General features: G+C 39.2%; 1 protein-coding gene across 1 annotated transcript in view; it reads left to right on the top strand.

Annotated features, from left to right (window-relative positions):
* The window catches only part of LOC308381936 (sodium-dependent neutral amino acid transporter B(0)AT1-like), a gene marked incomplete at both ends in the record, with an annotated part of 12,593 nt that extends 1,708 nt beyond the window's left edge, over positions 1 to 10,885 (top strand). The window contains 10 exons of the mRNA XM_080859598.1: positions 347 to 484; positions 1,052 to 1,233; positions 1,574 to 1,684; positions 1,797 to 1,909; positions 2,337 to 2,465; positions 2,805 to 2,961; positions 5,908 to 6,112; positions 6,598 to 6,757; positions 9,981 to 10,143; positions 10,742 to 10,885. Of these exons, the coding sequence (XP_080715724.1) occupies positions 347 to 484; positions 1,052 to 1,233; positions 1,574 to 1,684; positions 1,797 to 1,909; positions 2,337 to 2,465; positions 2,805 to 2,961; positions 5,908 to 6,112; positions 6,598 to 6,757; positions 9,981 to 10,143; positions 10,742 to 10,885 (1,502 nt within the window). The remainder of the gene's footprint in view (positions 1 to 346; positions 485 to 1,051; positions 1,234 to 1,573; positions 1,685 to 1,796; positions 1,910 to 2,336; positions 2,466 to 2,804; positions 2,962 to 5,907; positions 6,113 to 6,597; positions 6,758 to 9,980; positions 10,144 to 10,741) is intronic.
* Between the last annotated feature and the right edge of the window lie 8,795 nt (positions 10,886 to 19,680).

The raw sequence follows: 19,680 nt of genomic DNA, 5'->3' as shown, positions 1-19,680 counted from the left end.
TTCTTCACCACTATCCTTTCCCCAAAGAAACAATGTATTTATCCTCTGGCCAAGAAATATTTAATTCACTGTCATTTCTCTCTAAATCATTTCTGACATAAATAATATGAATTAACATTATATAAAATAACATAGCATATGTAAATCAGCATAGCTAATGTCCAAATGCAAAATAAATAATAATAATTTGAAAAGAAAAGCAAAAATACCAGGCAGGCCAGGATACCTCTCAGTATATAGTGTATCTTCTGTGTGTGTGTGTGTGTGTGTGTGTGTGTGTGTGTGTGTGTGTGTGTGTGTGTGTGTGTGTGATGTTTCTCAACGGCATTTAATGTGTGACCAACAGGGATCGCATCTATGATGGTGTCCTTCCTGGTCTCCCTGTACTACAACACCATCCTGTCCTGGGTGATATGGTACCTCTTCAACTCCTTTCAGAGCCCTCTCCCATGGAGCCAGTGCCCTTTGAATGAAAACAGAACCGGTACGATTGGGAGGCAATTCATTTATACATTTACATTAAACATTAAACAGACACTTTTATCCAAAGCGACTTACAAAGGATGTATACACATTTTACATTTTTCATTGATGGCACACTGCACATCAGGAGCAATTAGGGGTTCAGTGTCTTGCTTAAGGACTCTTCAACAGGGAATCAAACTAGCAACCTTCTGATTACTAAACCTCCTGTACCCTTGTCGCCCCAATTTACTATATCCATAGGCTAATATACACACAAATTTACTGTATATACTTTCCATGTTATCCACACTCCATATGTACTGTCCATGTCTGGGACCTCAACTGCTGGTTAACTGTTAGCATCATGCTCACCCCTGAAAACATTTGAATGTCTCCAATTGTGAGATGCGCATCTCTTCATCTATGCTGCTAGGCCAATGATTAAATCTGACAACTGTTTCTTTTCAACACTAACAAATTCCCATCACAAAAATGTACTTAAATGCCACCAAACATGACGATAAGTACTCCCCTACAGCCCTGGTGTCATACTCTTACTGTTAAAAACTAACATCGCCCCCTACAGCTCTGGTGTCAGAGTGCGCTGGGAGTTCCTCGGTGGATTACTTCTGGTACAGAGAGACCCTCAACACCTCCGCTGCTATCGATGACTCTGGTGGACTGCAGTGGTGGCTGGTGCTGGTGTCGCTGTGTGCCTGGTCAGTGCTCTACGTCTGCTGCATCCGAGGGATCGAGTCCACTGGCAAGGTACTCCACACTACTGTCAGAACCAACCCTTACAGTCATGGGAGTCCTGTGTTATTATTTATTATATTATTTATTTCAGACTCCAAGTTCCATATAAAGTAACAGACATACAATTATACAACTATAAAAATTAAAAAATATATAGAGGAAAAAAAAATTAAAAATACAACACACATAATACAGTGCATTAAAAAGTATGAAGACTTTTGTGCCAATGTCGTCTTTAGTTCGAGGTAAATCGATAACAGCTCTTTAGAGGGTTGACCAGTCAACAGTGTGTTGAGAGTCAACAGTGAGCTAAGCACTGAGATAATCTCTTATGTCTCTTTTAATGGTTTAGGCTGTGTATGTGACCTCGACTCTACCTTACGTGGTTCTTCTCATCTTCCTGATCCGTGGGTTAACCCTAAAGGGTTCTGTGAGCGGCATTAAGTTCCTCTTCACCCCAGATGTAAGCCCTACTCCCATTAGCCACAAGGGAACTAATTCATAATCCAAAATGGCCACCTTCATAAATGCCTGTTTGTATTTATTTTGTTTTTTTATTCTGATTTGCGACTCAGGTTCAAGAGTTAATGAATCCACAAACTTGGTTGGACGCAGGGGCTCAAGTTTTCTATTCCTTTGGTCTTGCCTGGGGAGGCCTAATCTCTTTCTCAAGCTACAACTCTGTGCAGTAAGTGTCTTAGCTTTTAGTACAATTATTATGTAAAATGACATTTAACGTAACAATAATTACCTAATTATAGATACACAAAGTTTCTTTTATATATATATATATATATTTATTGAATGAAGGACACATTAGGGATATACCGAAAATTTAATTACAAAGGTAATAGCGTTATCCTTCAAGTTTTCTGAGACTTTACAACAACATAAACTACAAAAGCCAAAAATCCCCAACCTCCCATCAGCCCCCCCTCCAACCCACAACCCTCATGGAAATAAAAAATAAATCAAGAAAAGAAAACAAATCAATACAAAAAAATATATATAAAATTAAGTAGATACACAAAGTTTCTAATCACAATTGCAGCTGTTGCAGAAAAGTTCACCAAAATTGCAGCAAAGAATTTGTGCTGCTCACTGCTCTTTTTCAGCAACAACTGTGAACAGGACGCCGTCATCATCTCCATAATAACTGGATGCACCTCCATCTACGCTGCCATAGTCATCTATTCCATCATTGGGTTCAGAGCCACTGAGAAGTTTGACGACTGCCTTAGCGGGTACGTTACCATGGTCCTCTGGAGGAAGAGAGCTTTTCCTCTGGAGTCTGTTTAGTTCATTTTGAAGCTGTGTCAAGTCAAGTCAAGTCTTTTATTGTCAGATACACAGAACAGAGATGGACTTGGCACTGAAATTCTTAGGACAGGACACCGTACCACACTACCATAACATAATAAGACATAACATAACATAACATATAAGTACTCCAACATGATATAACATAACATAACTTAACAATAAGTACTGAACATAAGATATACATATGAAAAGACAAAGTAGTAGACCTACTAGTGTATGCTTGTACCACAGCTTTTTTACGCTATGATTTGTTTTTAAAGGAATATCTTGGCCCTGCTGAATACCTTTGACCTTGCTGAGGGAAGCATCAATGAGAGCAACTATGATGTGGAGCTCCAGAGACTAAATGGAACTTCTCCGGGTATCATTCAGGGGTTACAGCTGAGAGGCTGTGACATACAGACATTCCTCAGTGAGGTAAGATACTAGCCTGGATACCAGCCTGAACTCCGCCCACAACATTTTTGGTCTGGGAGATTCAGTCTGGACTTGAGCTAGTTGGGAGAGATTCAGTTTTCGAAAAAGTCGAAAAAGCAATCTGACCACCAATCAAATTGTAAGGGCGGGCTTTATACGACGATGGACAGATGATCAACCAACGCTTGAGTTGAATTAACCGGTTGAATTATGAGTATGACATCGTCAGGCTAGTAAGATACAGTACCAGTCAAAAGTCTGGACACACCTTTAATTTTATGGAGAAGTGTTTTCTTTACGTTTACTATTTTCTACATTGTAGATTAATACTGACTAGATTTAAATACAGACATTCCTCAGTGAGGTAAGATATGGCAACAATTACAGTACGAGTCAAAAGTTTGGACACACCTTTCAATTCTTGGGGAAGTGTTTTCTTTACTTTTATTATTTTCTACATTGTAGACTAATACTGAAGTCAAGCCTTTGACAGTGTGGGGTTAGGGCTGCCACCCTATGTCCATGAATATGTACTTTCATTTGTAATATATTGTTACATAGTCCATAAATATGAGTCATTTTCCGGGATAAAATGTGGTGATTGACTGAAGTGTGATACATGTCAGGTAACCCAAGCAATCAGGGGGTGCTAATACTATCCACAAAAACCCTTAACTCTGTTATTGCGTCAGTTTTACACCAATACCAATGGCACTACTACTGTTACTGCTTGCCCTGTAGATGAGCGACACAGAGATAATTAGCCCTCATTCTAAAGACTTGTGTCCATAGCCATTGTCTTCCCGATTTACCACTGAGGGGCTACTCAGTATTGTCAGGTTGCCTTGAGTCAAAGTCCATGTTTCTACCTATAGTAATAAATCACTTAGTGCCCTTTTATAGCTCCATAAATAGTGCAAAAGGGCAAACTACTGGAACCAACAGTGCAGAAGATCTCCAATAAGATTTAGCTTGCAACGATTTTTTTTGATTATCTTTTACCATTGTTCTTTTCTAAAAACATGATTCAACTCATTGACCTTGTGCCCTTATGTACGATATAGGGCATGACGTAATGCACGATACAATGCATGCCAGGTGTTTCAGAGTAACAGGTGATACTAGATTGGGTCTGACCATGATGTGCTGTGGTTCCAATGGATATCTATTGGATCAGAACCAGATTGGCTCCAAAAAACAGCTTCCAAAAAACTGGTCATGGATTAAAAGAAGCCATCATTTTTTAAACGTTGTTTCAAAGTTAAGAGTGACAAAAGAAATCCTTGTTGTTATATTTTTGTATTTGCTTTTTATTGTATTTAGTTTTTCTTATATATCAGGCACCTACGGAACCCTGAAGGGGTCATCACAAAATGTTTCACATGTGCAGAGAACGTGCGCTCGTTTTACTAGAACGTGCGCTTGTTTTACTACAATGTGCTCTCGTTTTACTATAGTGTGCTCTCGTTTTACTATAGTGTGCTCTCGTTTTTCTTTATTGTGCGCTCGTTTAACTAAAGTGTGCGCTCGTTTTTCTATAGTGTGCTCTCATTTTACTAAAGTGTGCCCTCGTTTTACTATAGTGTGCTCTCACTTTACTAAATTGTGCTCTCACTTAAAGCATTGTAAAACGAGGGAACCATTTATTAAAACGAGGACACTATTTACTAAAACGAGGGAACGATTTGGTACAATGAGAGCATCATTTAGTGTGTGCACAATCTACTTAAACGTGGCCACAATTTGTAAAACGTGCACTCGATATTGTCTTGAGTTGACACATTTAAACATGAGCACGTTACAACAATCCAGGAGATAGTGGAAAGCTGTCTAGCGAGATGGATCTGGTCAGGGTATACCGTGGTTTGGGCATGGCGTACAAGGATATATTGAGAACTTTAGCCACCCAGCATGCCATGGTTATGAATTTGAGCACATTAAAAAGGATGCTGAGAGCGAACCGTCTCCTTCACTTTGTTTCCACACCTCGCACCTCACAGATTTAATAGTAATGCCTTCAAACGTGGTCAGGTTACTCTTCAGCAATGGGGAATTAAAAGTTATGAGAGTCTTTTACAAAGTGTGAAGGGTGTGGGCGTGGCAGACCCTCAAACTATGCACTCTTTACAACTCCAGTCACTTATAACGTATGCATATATTGTCGAAAGTGCACGAAATTGAAAGTGGTGGGTCATTATGAGACCCTCTGAAGGAGCAAAATAAACCGGGAAAATGTCGGAAATGACAAAAGTGAGCACATTTTATTAAATCGAGGGCTCGATTAAAGGAAAACGTGCTCACGAATTATCATGGCCAGAAAAAATATAATTTAACGTGACCTCTCCCGGGTTCCGTAAGACACCTTCCATTCTCTACTTTTTTTCCTCTCCATCTCTCCATCTTTCTCTCTATCCCTCTCAGTCTACTTTCTCTCACACTCAATCTCTATTCTTCACTCCATTTTTATCTCCTTTTTTCAATATTTTCACTCTCTTTTTCTCTTTATCCAGAGCCACTCTTGTTCACTCTTCTTTCCTTCTTCCACTCTTCTTTCCTTTCTTTTTCCACTCTTCTTTCCTTCTTTCACTTTTCTTTCCTTTCTTCACTCTCCTTTCTTCTTTCCTTCTTTCACTCTTCTTTCCTTTCTTCTTTCCTTCTTTCACGCTTCTTTCTTTTCTTCTTTCCTTCTTCAACTATTCTTTCCTTCTTTCCTTTCTTCACTCTTCTTCCCTTTCTTCACTCTTCTTTCTTTTCTTCTTTCCTTCTTCCACTCTTCTTTCCATCTTCCACTCTTCTTTCCTTCTTTCACTCTTCTTTCCTTCTTTCACTCTTCTTTCTTTTCTTCTTCCTTTCTTAACTTTTGCATTTCATGCACTGGTATTTCCTTCAGGAAATGCATTTTCTAGTTATTATTATTATTATTATAATTATTATATCATCCTACAGGGTGTGGAGGGAACTGGCCTGGCCTTCATCGTCTTCACAGAGGCCATCACCAAGATGCCCGTCTCCCCCCTGTGGGCCGTGCTCTTCTTCATCATGCTCTTCTGCCTAGGCCTCTCCAGCTTGTTCGGCAACATTGAGGGGGTGGTCGTGCCTCTACAAGACCTCAAAATCCTTCCCAAGACATGGTCCAAAGAGGTTTACACAGGTACAGGCCTTGCTATTTTATTTTATTTTATTTTATTTTATTTTATTTTATTTTATTTTATTTTATTTTATTTTATTTTATTTTATTTTATTTTATTTTATTTTATTTTATTTTATTTTATTTTTAATTTAATTTTGTCAATGTTACGTTTGATATATATGTCAATGCCTTTTTTTAAGTTGTTTAGCCATTTTCACTCTGGCAGGGGGACTGCCAATGGAAACTAGCCTTTTGGCTTTAATTGGGTGGATTTACATTTTAATGTTTATTAATGTACACTGTCCCTCTTCATCAAAAAAACAAACTGAAAGCTAGTCCCTTTTTAAAAAAGATTGGCTATCTGTCAGGAGTGTGTAGACTGTAGAGAGACCTTAGACCTTAGATATCTCAGACATACAACATATATTAAAAAACAATTATTTTCTGTCATACACATCGTACCTTGTGTTGTGCTAATAAATGTTGTTTGATTTCATTTCTTCCAGGTCTAACGTGCCTTGTTTCCTTCCTGATGGCTTTGATCTTTTCTCAACGCTCGGGAAACTACTGGGTGGCCCTGTTCGATACGTTCGCTGGCTCCATCCCGCTGCTCACCATTGCCTTCTTTGAAATGATTGCCGTGTCGTACATATATGGAATGGACAGGTGAGTTATAGATACTATAATCAAGTACATTGATTTTTTTTTAATGTTTCTATGTAGGTATATAGCTGACTATTCATACAAATGGAGTGAAGTTTTTAGTTTTTATGAGCGGTAAAAGATGGAATAAAAATAAACGGTAAACGGTAAAAGACGGTTTGGAAAATTTGGCACTCTTTTTTTCATCATCATATCTATTGCTGTGTCGTACATATATGGAATGGACAGGTGAGATATAGATACTATAATCAAGTACATTGATTTTTTTCTGAGTGTTTTAATGTAGGTACTTAGCTGACGTCTCAGAAAAAAGGAGTCTTTAGTTTTTATAATGAGCGGTAAAAGACGGGACTGGCTGGACATACGTACATTTGGCACTTGTATGTGATCTTTGTTTTGCCATCATCATATCTATTTCTGCACTACAAATATGTCCACCATGGAATCCAGGGCCTCAGGGCTGGACTGGGACAAAAAATCGGCCCGGGCATTTTGAACCAGACCGGCCCACTTAATTCGATAACACACCTTTTGGTCTCTCGAATGTCTACACCAACCAGGGGCCATATTCACAAAGAATCTTAGGGCTAAAAGTAGCTCATAAGTGGCGAATTTAGGAGAAACTCCTAAAAATAATGGGCGTGTCAGTCTTAAATGTAGGACTCCTAATTTTTTTTACTAAGAGCAATTCACAAAATATTTTATCCCTAAAAGTAGCACCTAAGTCTAGGACAGCTTAAAACTCCTCATGAGGACTCCTAAGTCACTAAGACCTATTCACAAAAAATCGTAAGATGGCTGCAGCCGACTTGGAATTGATAAAAGACATTGCTTAAACCGTGAAGGTATTAATATTGTCGTAGAATTAGCGCGGGATGCAATGACGCCTTTAAACAACGATGTGTCCCGAAGTGAAATGTTTGGAAACATAAAGATAGCCTATATTTGGCTTCGCGGAAAACACAAATGACGACACTGGGAATTATCATTCAGCCGTTTAATTCATCAAACTATCAACGCACTGTAGACCCCACATCATCCAACAGTTGGATGTACCGATGTAGGCTTTCGCTTAGGCTATACGTTTCACGTTCGTTTCGCTTTGATCAATTAAGATTGGAGGGCTTAAAGGGCCGCATGTGCTGATATTTGAAGTGGTCAAGGGCTGGAAATATAATAGCCTTACAGTTTGCTGGGTGCTTTAAATATTCCTGCCTTGATTACATGCAATTGCCATATTTTATATTGATCGCTTTATATTTCTCTTAACGTGCAAAGTGTCATTCCCGTTGGATGCACAAACTTGTCATCATGCGTGTGCATTCTGCTAACTGCACTGTCCATAACTATTTAATATGACTTAATTTGAAGCCTAGGTTATTCTCTTATTTTCAGTCGATATAGTGGGATTGTTAGAGAGACGTCACGAATGAGTTTTTAATGAGAGAACCTGTCAACAACCAATCACCGTCCTCACCCCTTCTAAACTCGTGCATGAGAAGCAACGTCATCCATAGCAACGGAGTTTTTATCTTAAGCTTAGGAGTTGGTATTATCCTTAGTATGAGTAGGTCTCAGAGCCGTTGTGAATCACTTTTAAGAAATTACTCCTACGTAAAAGGTTTTAGCGCGAGTTAGGAGTACTCCTAGTGGTAAGATAAAAGGCTTTGTGAATACGGCCCCAGGCTTTTAGCTAGCAGGGCATCTGCCCTATAGTCTACTAAAAAATACGAAGAAATGGGACGCCCTACTTTTAGGCAGGACGGCCTACAGACGCCCTATTTTTCTCCCGTTTTACCTGTTAACTTCGCTGAATGTGATCAAAATTCACCGTTTCAGTCGCTTCAGTGCTTAGCGAAGTCTGGAATCATATGCCCTGCCAATTAGAAAATAGCATTGCTGTATTCCCGCTACAACAACGTTACATCATGATTCCAACGAAACATTTATTCATGGGCTTGCAGAAGCTACAGAAGACAGCTGTCTCACCGCACGTCACTGAACCTACTACTTTATGAGTTCAAGAAGAGTTTGTGTGTTAAGGTGGTGGTCTTAATTAATCTAAATACAATACAATATACATCATACACTTTAAAGCTTTGTTCAGAATACGGAGGTCTAAGATCGGTCGATATTTTCTGTCCTTTTTTGGAACCAGAAAATAGCGACTGAAGAACCCCCTGTTCTCGTCTACGAGAGGTACAGACTGTATAGCTCCCTTTCCTAGAAGGGAGTCTATTTCCTCCTGTAGGAGGAACCAAGTCCCCTGAACTTCGCGGGGGGGGGTAACTGGAGCGTATAACGGGCTATCATAATTCACTATCTGGACAAATTGGCATATTTTCGGAATACCAGGGTTTGGGAATACTGGGCTTTCGGAACATTGACATGGCACCGCGCACCAATAGGCTAAGGGGCTAGCCCACCACTCAAACACACAACATAGAGTGTAGGCTAACGGCTGGCTGTTTCAGAGTAGAGTAGGCTGAGGGCTAGCAACAGCTACAGACTTGTCTTGTATTTAATGCAAACGAACTTGGCCATAGAACATAGGTCCTAAGTCAAACATATTTTAGAGACGTTTTAATTCATGAGTAGTAAGCTTACCGTAGGTTGTTGTATCGTATCTCCATGGGCCACGCTGAATTTGTTTACCGTCCTAATGCATTATGTAGGCAGGTCCAAATCAAAAGGGGTTGGTGTTGGGTCAGCCCAGGGGATGTGATTGGGCCAGCCCAGTGTCAATAGGGCCGCTCATGAACTACTTTCGTGGGCCAGCCTGTCAGACCATTATATGAGGGAAAAAATAAAAAATAAAAATTCGGGACTTTCGGCCCATATTGCACCTCGGTCCACCGGGAAAACGCCCGGTATGCCAGATTGCCAGTCCAGCCCTGCAGGGCCTTCAGCCGCTCTGCCCCTCACCTCTGGAACTCCCTCCCCCCTGACATCAGGAACATTGACCCTAACTCAATCGCTCTTTTTAAAACTCACATCAAAACACACCTGTTTAGGCAAGCCTATAACCTGTAAAGGTCCTGCCAACTGAAGTTGTTGCTGTTGCTGTATTATGTATTATTCAATGTTTTATTCACTGTTGTAAGGCGAACTTGGGTTTCTTGAAAGGCGCCCTATAAATAAAATGTATTATTATTATTATTATTATTATTATTACAAATATGGTAATATCTCCTCTCTCACTCTCTTGCTCTCTGTCTTTCAACAGGTTTAGCGAGGACATTGAGTTCATGATTGGTCACAAGCCCAACATCTTCTGGAGGGCATCGTGGATGGTCATTAGTCCTTTGATAGTGTTTGCCATATTTATTGCTTACTTCGTCTCCAAAGTCTCAGAGGAGCTCACCTACACGGCATGGGTTCCGGACTCGGTACGTTTACTAAACCTACATTACCAGTCAAAAGTTTGGACACACCCTCTCATTTTTGGAGATGTTTTTTTTCTTTACTTTTATTATTTCCTTCATGGTAGATAACACTTTTTTTGTTTAGTACATCATTCCATATGTGTTCTTTTGTAGTTTGAATGTCTTCAGTATTACTGTAATCTACAATGTAGAAAATAATAAAAGTAAAGAAAACACTTCCCCAAAAATTGAAAGGTGTGTCCAAACTTTTGACTGGTACTGTACATTTATTCATTTAACAGATGCTTTTCTCTCTAACTACCTTTATACAACACAACTTCAATGCACAAGAGTGTACGTATTTGTATTAGTATGTATTCTCACTAGGAATTAAACTCTTGACCTTTGTGATTTATGCATCTTGATCTGCCAGAAAGGAAGGATCATAGGAACACAATATTAGTTACCAGGAAGCTCACATCATTATTACCAGGAAGTTCTGCTATGATTGTTTGTTTCAATTCACAATATTTTCTAAATGGATGTCATTGCATATCTGTCTGTAGTCAGAGGTGATGGAAATGAATGTAAAGGTTGACGGTGGTGCTCCTTACTTTGGCAGGAAAACTTTCCAAACTTGTCCAACCTCCCATATCCTGGGTGGATCTACATTATCATCTTCATACTGGCTGGCGGGCCAAGCTTGGCGATTCCGTTTGTGGCCCTTTTTAAATACATCCGAAACAGATGCTGCAGAGGCCACTGATATTCCTTCCAGAGGAGGGAGGGTGAGGAGGAGATTATGGATTAATTTCCATTCATACTGAACATGTGTATTTCACAGTGTTTTTTTTATTTTATTTTTATATCTCATGTAAACATGATGTCGGAGTGCACTTTTTGATGTTGTACTAAATGTTTCTATGTTATAATATACATTACATACACATAATACACATTTTAACATCTTAATGTTAAGTAATATTAGATATATTAGATTCATATACAGTATTTACCTAAGAGGAATCTGACATTTGATAGTATACATACAGGATCACAGCTATTGGACATTTTCAGAATATATTAACTCAAAACAAAACAAAACAAAAAAAAACAGAATAAATTATCAACCATGCATTTGCCTTTGAATATGACTAGAATAATAGTTGTTTATTTTTGTAGATAATACAAATTTAATGTTTTAATGGATACTGCTTTTTCTATGTTTGTGTGCAATAAATGCGTAAGGGCAACAACAATGTTAAACACCAAGCTGGAAGGCTGAGCTGCGTCTGAACTTTCTGGGATTCCATTAACTTATTAAATGACCTACAGTATAGGTAATCAGTATAAAAGGCAGTTGTTAGATAAAATGATACAACACACAAGGAGTTATATGAATGGTTAAAGAATGGACAGTTTTATAAATATACAATAAACAGTAAGCTTAAATAAGCTTAAATGTTTAAAAAAAATGTTAAGGGAAACCCCACATTGCCAAAAACAACTGTAAATTATAAGAATTGAATAAACAAGTTAGATGCCACTTAGACCAAAAAAAAATGTCATGATGCATGAGATGGATAAGAACATAAACCCAAACCTGAGATGAATAATTGAGAGAAGTAGTGAAGGAGAAACAAACACAGAAGAAGCAGAAGACAATCAGAGACTCTAAAGTGGTTTTGAACCTTTGGTGCCCTAACTCTCATTAACATTCTTTATAACACGGCTCTTCTTAATGCTGTAGAATGCTCCATTCTCTTGGATGGGGCTTCCTAACGTTCTGCGGTCCGTTATTAACCATAGCGGACCGTTGCTATGCAATAATGACTTTGGTGCCCTAACTCTCATTAACATTCTCTATCCACCATCTTGGAACACCAAGGCAGAGGTCACAAAGGGGCTTCTAAAATTATACAACTATGGCCAGCCCTTCAGATTGCAATGAGCCACGAGCAGACTGCTGCTCAAATCACAAGGATCCATTCAAGACCAAACGTGAATATATTACATTCATACTCATTTGCACATCACTTGGAAATCAAAGACACCCTAAGGTTTTCTCTGTGACAGTGGGAGAAAACAATCAACCAGATCCTAAAGGAATGCAGGATGTGGTAATTGGTTAAACTGTGACAGGTTGTGCACAGGTTGTGTTAGCACCCAGTGCATGAAGGTTGCTTTGAATACAAGCAGTCTTGAGAGAGTTGAGAAGCTGAGGAGTGACCACTGAACTTTGACCCCTTGGCCTAGAAGCATGAATGTTAATTTTCTGGATGTAATCATTCTCAGAGTGAATGTTGCCTTCCAAATGCAAACAAATGAATAAACTGACCAGAGTATGTTTGTGATCAGTTGAGAACCACCAGGAGGCAATGTGGCCCTGTCCTGGTCATAGGATACACAAACCAACCCTTCATCATCATATTCCTTCATATTCTACAGACGACTAAGCAAAGTAAGGTCCGGCCAACAAACATTGAGGATAAATTATGACTGGTTTTACAGCTTATTAGTTCACCCCCCTCTAAACGTACAGTATCAGTCAAAAGTTCGGACACACCTTACATTTTGTGTACATCAGGTGTTTTCTTTACTTTTATTATTTTCTACATTGTAGATTAATACTGAAGACATTTTAACTATGAAAGAACACATATGGAATGATGTACTAAACAAAACAAAGTGTTATCTACCATGTAGAAAATAACAAAAGTAAAGAAAAAACACTTCTCAAAAAAATGTAAGCTGTGTCCAAACTTTTATCTGGTACTGTATATTTTAAACATCATTATGAATGGAACACAACAAGTGATGCACCTCAACATTACCATCCCTCCTGTTCTGAGGTCTGTTCAAAATGTCGTAAGGGTTGACCCTGTAAGATTACATGCTTGGCTGTTCTGCTGTGATAATCTAATTTGGTTCAAGTATGAAGCAACCTTTATCCTCCTCCCAGCCATCACAGTGTTCAGGTCACAGGTCACAGGTCATAGGCCAGGGGTCAGAGGTCAGACTGTTGTCAGGATCCCCAGTCCTTGCAATTTCCTATTTATAACATATCTAGCTACAACCTTGTTGTCGATAGGAACCTGGTCATTGTCCTTATGGTAGTGACAACAAATGTCTTTTTTCAAAATATGTACTGTACACAGTAGATACTCACACTGCACACATTAATCAGTGTGCTTCAGGGGGATCACACAGAAACAACTCATTACTGATTACATCAAGGGAAATCATGTAGGGAAACCTACTGCTATCTTGTAGCCTGGATACCAGCCCAAACCCCGCCCACAAAATGTTTGTGCTGGGAAGTTTGGTCTGGCACTGACCGATTGGGGAGACAATATCAGTTTTCAGCAAAACGATCTGACGAATGAAATTGTCAGAGCGGGCTTTATACGATGATGGACAGATGATCAACCAACGCTTGAGTTGAATTAACCGGTAGATTTGAAATAGTACCAAGATGGCGCCGTCTCGGCCTGTTAGTAGGAAATATTTTATGTGAATTAAGCTATCTACACAACTTTTTTAATGTCTACATTGGTTAGTTGTGTATGTGCAACACGAATGTTGCAGAGTATTGTTTGTCTTAACTAAAGCTCTCTAGACCATTATTGTAAGGTTATTGCTAAAGCTTAGACCAAAAATCCATTGAAACACATAGTAGCTAGCTAGCCTCACTGCTAATAAGTATAACGGGAGCAAGCATATCTCACAGATATTGACGCCGCATTCATTTTGAAAGAGGAACAGAGAAACGTTTGTCGATTGAAAAGATGTTTTTGCCGTCCTTCCTATCCTACGGGATCAGGTAAAAGTTTAATGTATCAGATGGTCATACTACGTTGCTCTAATTGGTTCTAGGTATCCAATTCAGCGAAGAGGCATTTTCTTTCCTGGTTCGTTGAAACACACCCCATAATCACAGCCCAGTGGGTCAGGATCCGACTCATATTCTGACTAGAATTATGAGTATGACATCGTCAGGCTAGCTATCTTGCTCTACTGTATAAGATAAATACACACATATCTTTGGGACAGCCCTTTCATTGTGGCGGCTGCTGTGGAAGGTTATTGGTGAGAGTGAAAAAGATAAAGGGTAATAAACACACAAATAAGACACCTTGGCCTCATTTTCAGTCTTTCAGTCAGTGGAAAAACACAGACACCACCCTCGTCCACCAGAGTGAGTGTGTGAGACACTTCCTGCCACTTCAGACTGACAGAGAACAACAGAGAGATACCAGAAGGCATGAAGGATGACCGGGTACGACCCTCGTGGACCTGGAGAAGATGGAGGCAGAGGAGGCCGGACGGAGGCCCAAATAGGACAATAAGGCTCAGAACATGCCAGAACATACCTGTATTGGATTCTGCATTGCAGTAGACTGGGAAATGTGTGGTGCTTTCCTTACTTGTGCCACAGCCATGGAGGCCACTGTAAGGTAGAGAGAAGGATGATCAAATGGTTATTATAAAACTAATGCAATAATGCGGTCATTGGGTGACTTGCACAAATATCTACATAAACTCCAGTGGCGGGAAGCTAGCATCATGTTGGAATGAACAGGACTTTCAAAGATGATTACCCAAGCTGAATTTCTGTTGTTTTTTTCACATTATCATTGGGTCCTTCCCTGCTTCATGAAACATAAGGTTACATAATTATGTAAAAAAAGATCATATGAGCATATCAGTTTTGATGTTTGAGATTCCAGTGTAATGTTATTATTATGACTATACTTCTACTGATGCTAATAATAATAATATTATTGTCTTGGCCTTTGACATGGGAAATGCCTGCTATTGTACAGTCCAAGGACCCAAATCAATATCAGAGAAGAAAAATCAGTCACATAATTTCACAGAGTTCTTTAGTCCTACTTGCTTACTTAATGATTTTGTGGCGATTCTGATGCACCAGTCTGAGTTCCCAGGTGTGCTTATCATCCTCTTTCAGATGCAGGAGCAGACTCCCCTCCTCCTCATGCAGTGGAGAGGCCAAGAGAGGGCGATGTAGCGGTTTGGAGAGCCATCTATCCGTACCTCTGAGGGGTTGGGGTGAGGTGTCTACCAGAGCATACTGCAGCAACTCTCACAGTGTTGCTTTATCTGAGGAATGGCGTTCTAAAAGAACAATGGAGTTCTTGACCACTAGGGGGCCCTACAGAGCAAAAGGGGTCCTTGAATATCCCTCACGCTGCACTCGGAACTTGGTTACAGTTGTTCTGGTCAGAATTGACAGGCCTGACATAAATGTGAATAATGCTTTCAGTAAACATTTGATTTTGAACTGTTTTGTTTTAGCAATTATGTACAATTTCTACTTTTAAGCTTCCTTTTTAATGGTGTTGTACCACTCAGTTTTATTGAATTGAAGTTGAGGATTATACGTATTTTGTGTATTGAACAATGTATTTGAAACACATAATTAAAATACACATTTTATAATATTTTAACAACATGATAACTTTGTTGTGTCTTCGGTCAAAAATTAGTGTTGTGTATCAAATTTATATTAATATATGTATTATACACTCAATTAACTGCATTAAATGTAACATCTGGCAGGTCTACCATTCTGTTTTCACTCGAAAACTCTGTATTGTATAACATTTTCACTTCTACCTGTTAATCTCTTTACATAGAGAAAATAAAAACATGTTATACAGTAACCATGGCGTAACTGGTGCTGTACTTCAAATTGGAAATGTATGAATGCTATGGATGCTATGAATGTATGGACATGCTAATACCAAGACTTATGGTCCATGAATACATTTACTGCATTTATAAAATGCTTTTCTTCTCAAAGAGCACTTAAAACGCTTTACATATGAATGCCTCACATATCTACCAATGCACACACACCAATGGCGGAGGCTACTAGTTGCCAACCTGCACATCGGGAGCAGTTGGGGGTTCAGTGTCCTGCTCAAGGACACTTTGACACTTGGAGAGGAGGAGTCGGGATTGAACTAGCAAAACCGAAAAAATTAGTGCAGAAAGTAATACCATCACACACACACACACACACACACACACACACACACACACACACACACACACACACACACACACACATCCTAGAATGACACCACCAACCTTTACATGGTATGCCTATTCCCCCCAACCCCTATAGGTCTATTTTGAGTGTGCCAGCGCCCCCCCAATGGATTATTGCCGGTACAAAGTGAGCCTAAACACAGGCAAGCATTGATGACCACTGCACTCTGGTTGACTGGTTTTGTGCCTGGCCTGTACTCTACGTGACCTACGTCAGACTCATTGGGTGTCATTTCTTCCACCCCTGTTTGTGAAAGGTTATTTGTATTGTTCATAGAGAACCACTGTTTCCTGCACACTACTCAGTTAGCCCAGCGGTGTAGTCCAGGGTATACGCAGGTATACGGAGTATACCCACTTATTTTTCTGTCAGCATTGAGTAAACCCACTTCTCAAAACAGGGCGTTTGTCCTGTGCTGTATGGGCTGCTTAAAAAAATTAAGAGTATACCCACTTCTCCAGGGACCACTACACCACTAACTTAGTCTACCTGCTGGAAGTGTACAGCACATCCGTCTGCCGGCCATAGTGACGGCACATTGCATTATGCTTTATTGCTAATCCTGAAGCATCCTTAAATTGTTTAACTGTTAAATGTGTGAGGTGTTATAAACGTGTAAGTGGAGACAGAGAACAGGAAAGAAGGACTGGTCTAAGGCAACTGATAGTTTAGTATAATTTATGATACTGGTGAGACTGATTTATGAGACTGATTTGGGATTGATCCCTGGAAACACTCCAAAAACCTGTTTCTGCTTTGTCATTGTGGAGTGTCGTGTGTAGACTGATGAGAATTTTTTTTTTTAAATCCAATCAGAAACATAACAAAGTGTTAACACTTGAAAGGGTCTGAACACTTTCCGAATTCGCTGTACCTCATAAAGCTCATATCATGGAAATGTTTTGTTTCAAGTGTGTGTTCAAGTTGTATGTAAGTAACGGTATTGTCCAGTGTAGTTTACTGTAAGATAAACAAGGACTTTATTTTCTCCCTTGCAATTGACTTCCAATCCCAAACTCATGTCTGTATTGTAGAAATAACTAAACTGGAGGCACTGCTTAATCTAGTACGTATATTCACGTGTGAGGTACAGTAACCTCTTTATCTAGTACACAGACGCACGTGTGAGGTACACTAACAATATCAGCAGAAGCCATGTCAAACAAGGACATTGACTTCATGACTGGACACAAGCCACAACATCTGCTATGCAGGTAACATTTTCAAACATTACGTAACTGAGTTATATCCTGCATGGGTGAACGTGAACGCTATGAACTTCCTTTGGCTGGAATACGAAGCTTGCTTGCAATATGTGTAGCTTTGCTAAAGTTTCATCAAGAGGGAGCATCTGCCATCCAAATCTAAAAATAAAAGTGTGAACTGATGAGAGACAAATACAGTACCAATCAAAAGTTTGGACACACCTTTAATTTTATGAGAAGTGTTTTCTTCACTTTTACTGTATTATTTTCTACATTGTAGATTACTGTAATACTGAAGACATGTAAACTACGAAAAAACACATATGGAAACAAAAAAAGTGTTATCTACCATGTAGAAAATAAGAAAATTAGAAGGTGTGTCCAAACTTTTGACTGGTATGTATGTTTCAAGAGTTTGCATATTGTACAACTGAGACAGAGTGTAAGAGAGAGAGAGAGAGAGAGAGAGAGAGAGAGAGAGAGAGAGAGAGGGAGAGAGAGAGAGAGAGAGTGAGAGAAAGAGAGAGAGAGACTGTAAGAGAGAGAGAGAGAGACTGTATGAGAGAGAGAGAGAGACTGTAAGAGAGAGAGAGAGAGAGAGAGAGAGAGAGAGTGAGAGATTGAGAAAGAGAGAGATTGAGAGAGAGAGGTTGTATGTTTGTAAATCATGTGTATATTTGTTTGTAAAAAGCTATTCCTTCCATTGAGATGAGTCAATAAAAATGACAGAATGAGATGTAAATGTTTTGTGAATCAATGACATGAACTCAACAGAAAGAGGAGGGAAAGTGATGTTTCATTGCTCCTGGTGAAACACTGATAACGTAACAGAACCCATGTGTAACCATGACGTCATGACACTTTGACTTTGGTAACACATATAATTACCCATGTCTTTGGAGTCAGAATCTGAATACATTTTACATTTGAATCTGAATAAATGTAAAGAATAGATTTCCTTAGGAAAGAGCATACCATAAATATCAGACAATATTCACACATTTACATATATACATATTAATGTACTACAGTGGCGGTGTGTGTGTGTGTGTGTGAGAGAAAAAAGTAAGTGAGTGAGACAGAGAGAGATAGAGGGAGAGAGAGAGAGAGAGAGAGAGAGAGAGAGAGAGAGAGAGAGAGAGAGAGAGAGAGAGAGAGAGAGAGGAATGGTGACATTGTTAATCTTAAACTGAGAACTTTGACGCCTGGAAAAAAACAAGAATACTTTTATTTCTCAGAGGGTTGCTAAACACACATGCACAGCACGGTGAATGGGCCATAAAGACACGATGATGAATCATTAATAGCACTGGGACCGATTCGCTGGCTCTCTCTACAGGCACTGTTGCTTTTGGTGCACTTAAAAGTACTTTGGAAAATTTTGGTTCAACCACTTTTGGCTCACGTATGTACAATTTTTAAAATGATTCACTTATATCACTATTCATACTGAGTGCAATATTAAACTAATGAGCTGATTATATCGCTTCTGGTTGGTTGTGTGCTGTTACTTGAACGATAGTTCAGTTCAGGTTGTGCTAGATAGTTTGACCTTTAGCCAGATATGATTAACTTATATCATTGCTGTTCTGCAGATTGACTGAAATTTCTTCAGGACAAATGGCACCTGTGTAAGATAGGATTTTAGGTGCATATTTTCATACACATAATTCAGTTTAATAAAGGTGCTTATTTTCATTTCAACAGAACACATTAATAATAAGTCTAATCTAAGATTAGGAGGACGCTAGAAAGTAATATCCATCATTTCAATGGAATTTCCTTGGCTGTGGTTCGCTATCATGAAGTTAACCATTACATGAAATGTCTTTAACCCATTTCTGCCTAAAACGCCTGCTAAAAACGCCTGTTAAATCCTATGCTATTCTATGAGAAAGTACCTCATTTCCTGAGGGTTTTCTGAGAAAACAGTAAGAATTGTCAACGTCTACAAAAACCTTAATATCTAAGCCTCTGTAGCACTTAGAAACATGAAATAAGAAGCATTGTGAAGGTAAGAACTGCAGGTTTTATTAAAACCTGCTCCCTGAGCACACAAACAACAATAACATTTGTAAAAAAACTCTCAAACACACAAAAACAATATAAATCAATGATATAAAATACAATAAATACAATTTTCAAGTATGCAAACATTATGAGGGAGGGGAAGAGGGGGAGGGAGGGGGAAAGAGAAATGGGGAGGGAGGAGAGGAGAGGGATGGAGACATCCTGGGGTGGAGCTGGCCTCGCAGTTCACATGGAGCATGAAGCCAT

Source organism: Sprattus sprattus (genome assembly GCF_963457725.1).
Source record: "Sprattus sprattus genome assembly, chromosome: 20".
In the NCBI taxonomy this organism is placed as follows: Eukaryota; Metazoa; Chordata; class Actinopteri; order Clupeiformes; family Clupeidae; genus Sprattus; species Sprattus sprattus.
Note: the sequence above shows the minus strand (reverse complement) of the source record. Positions and strands in the feature narration are given on the sequence as shown.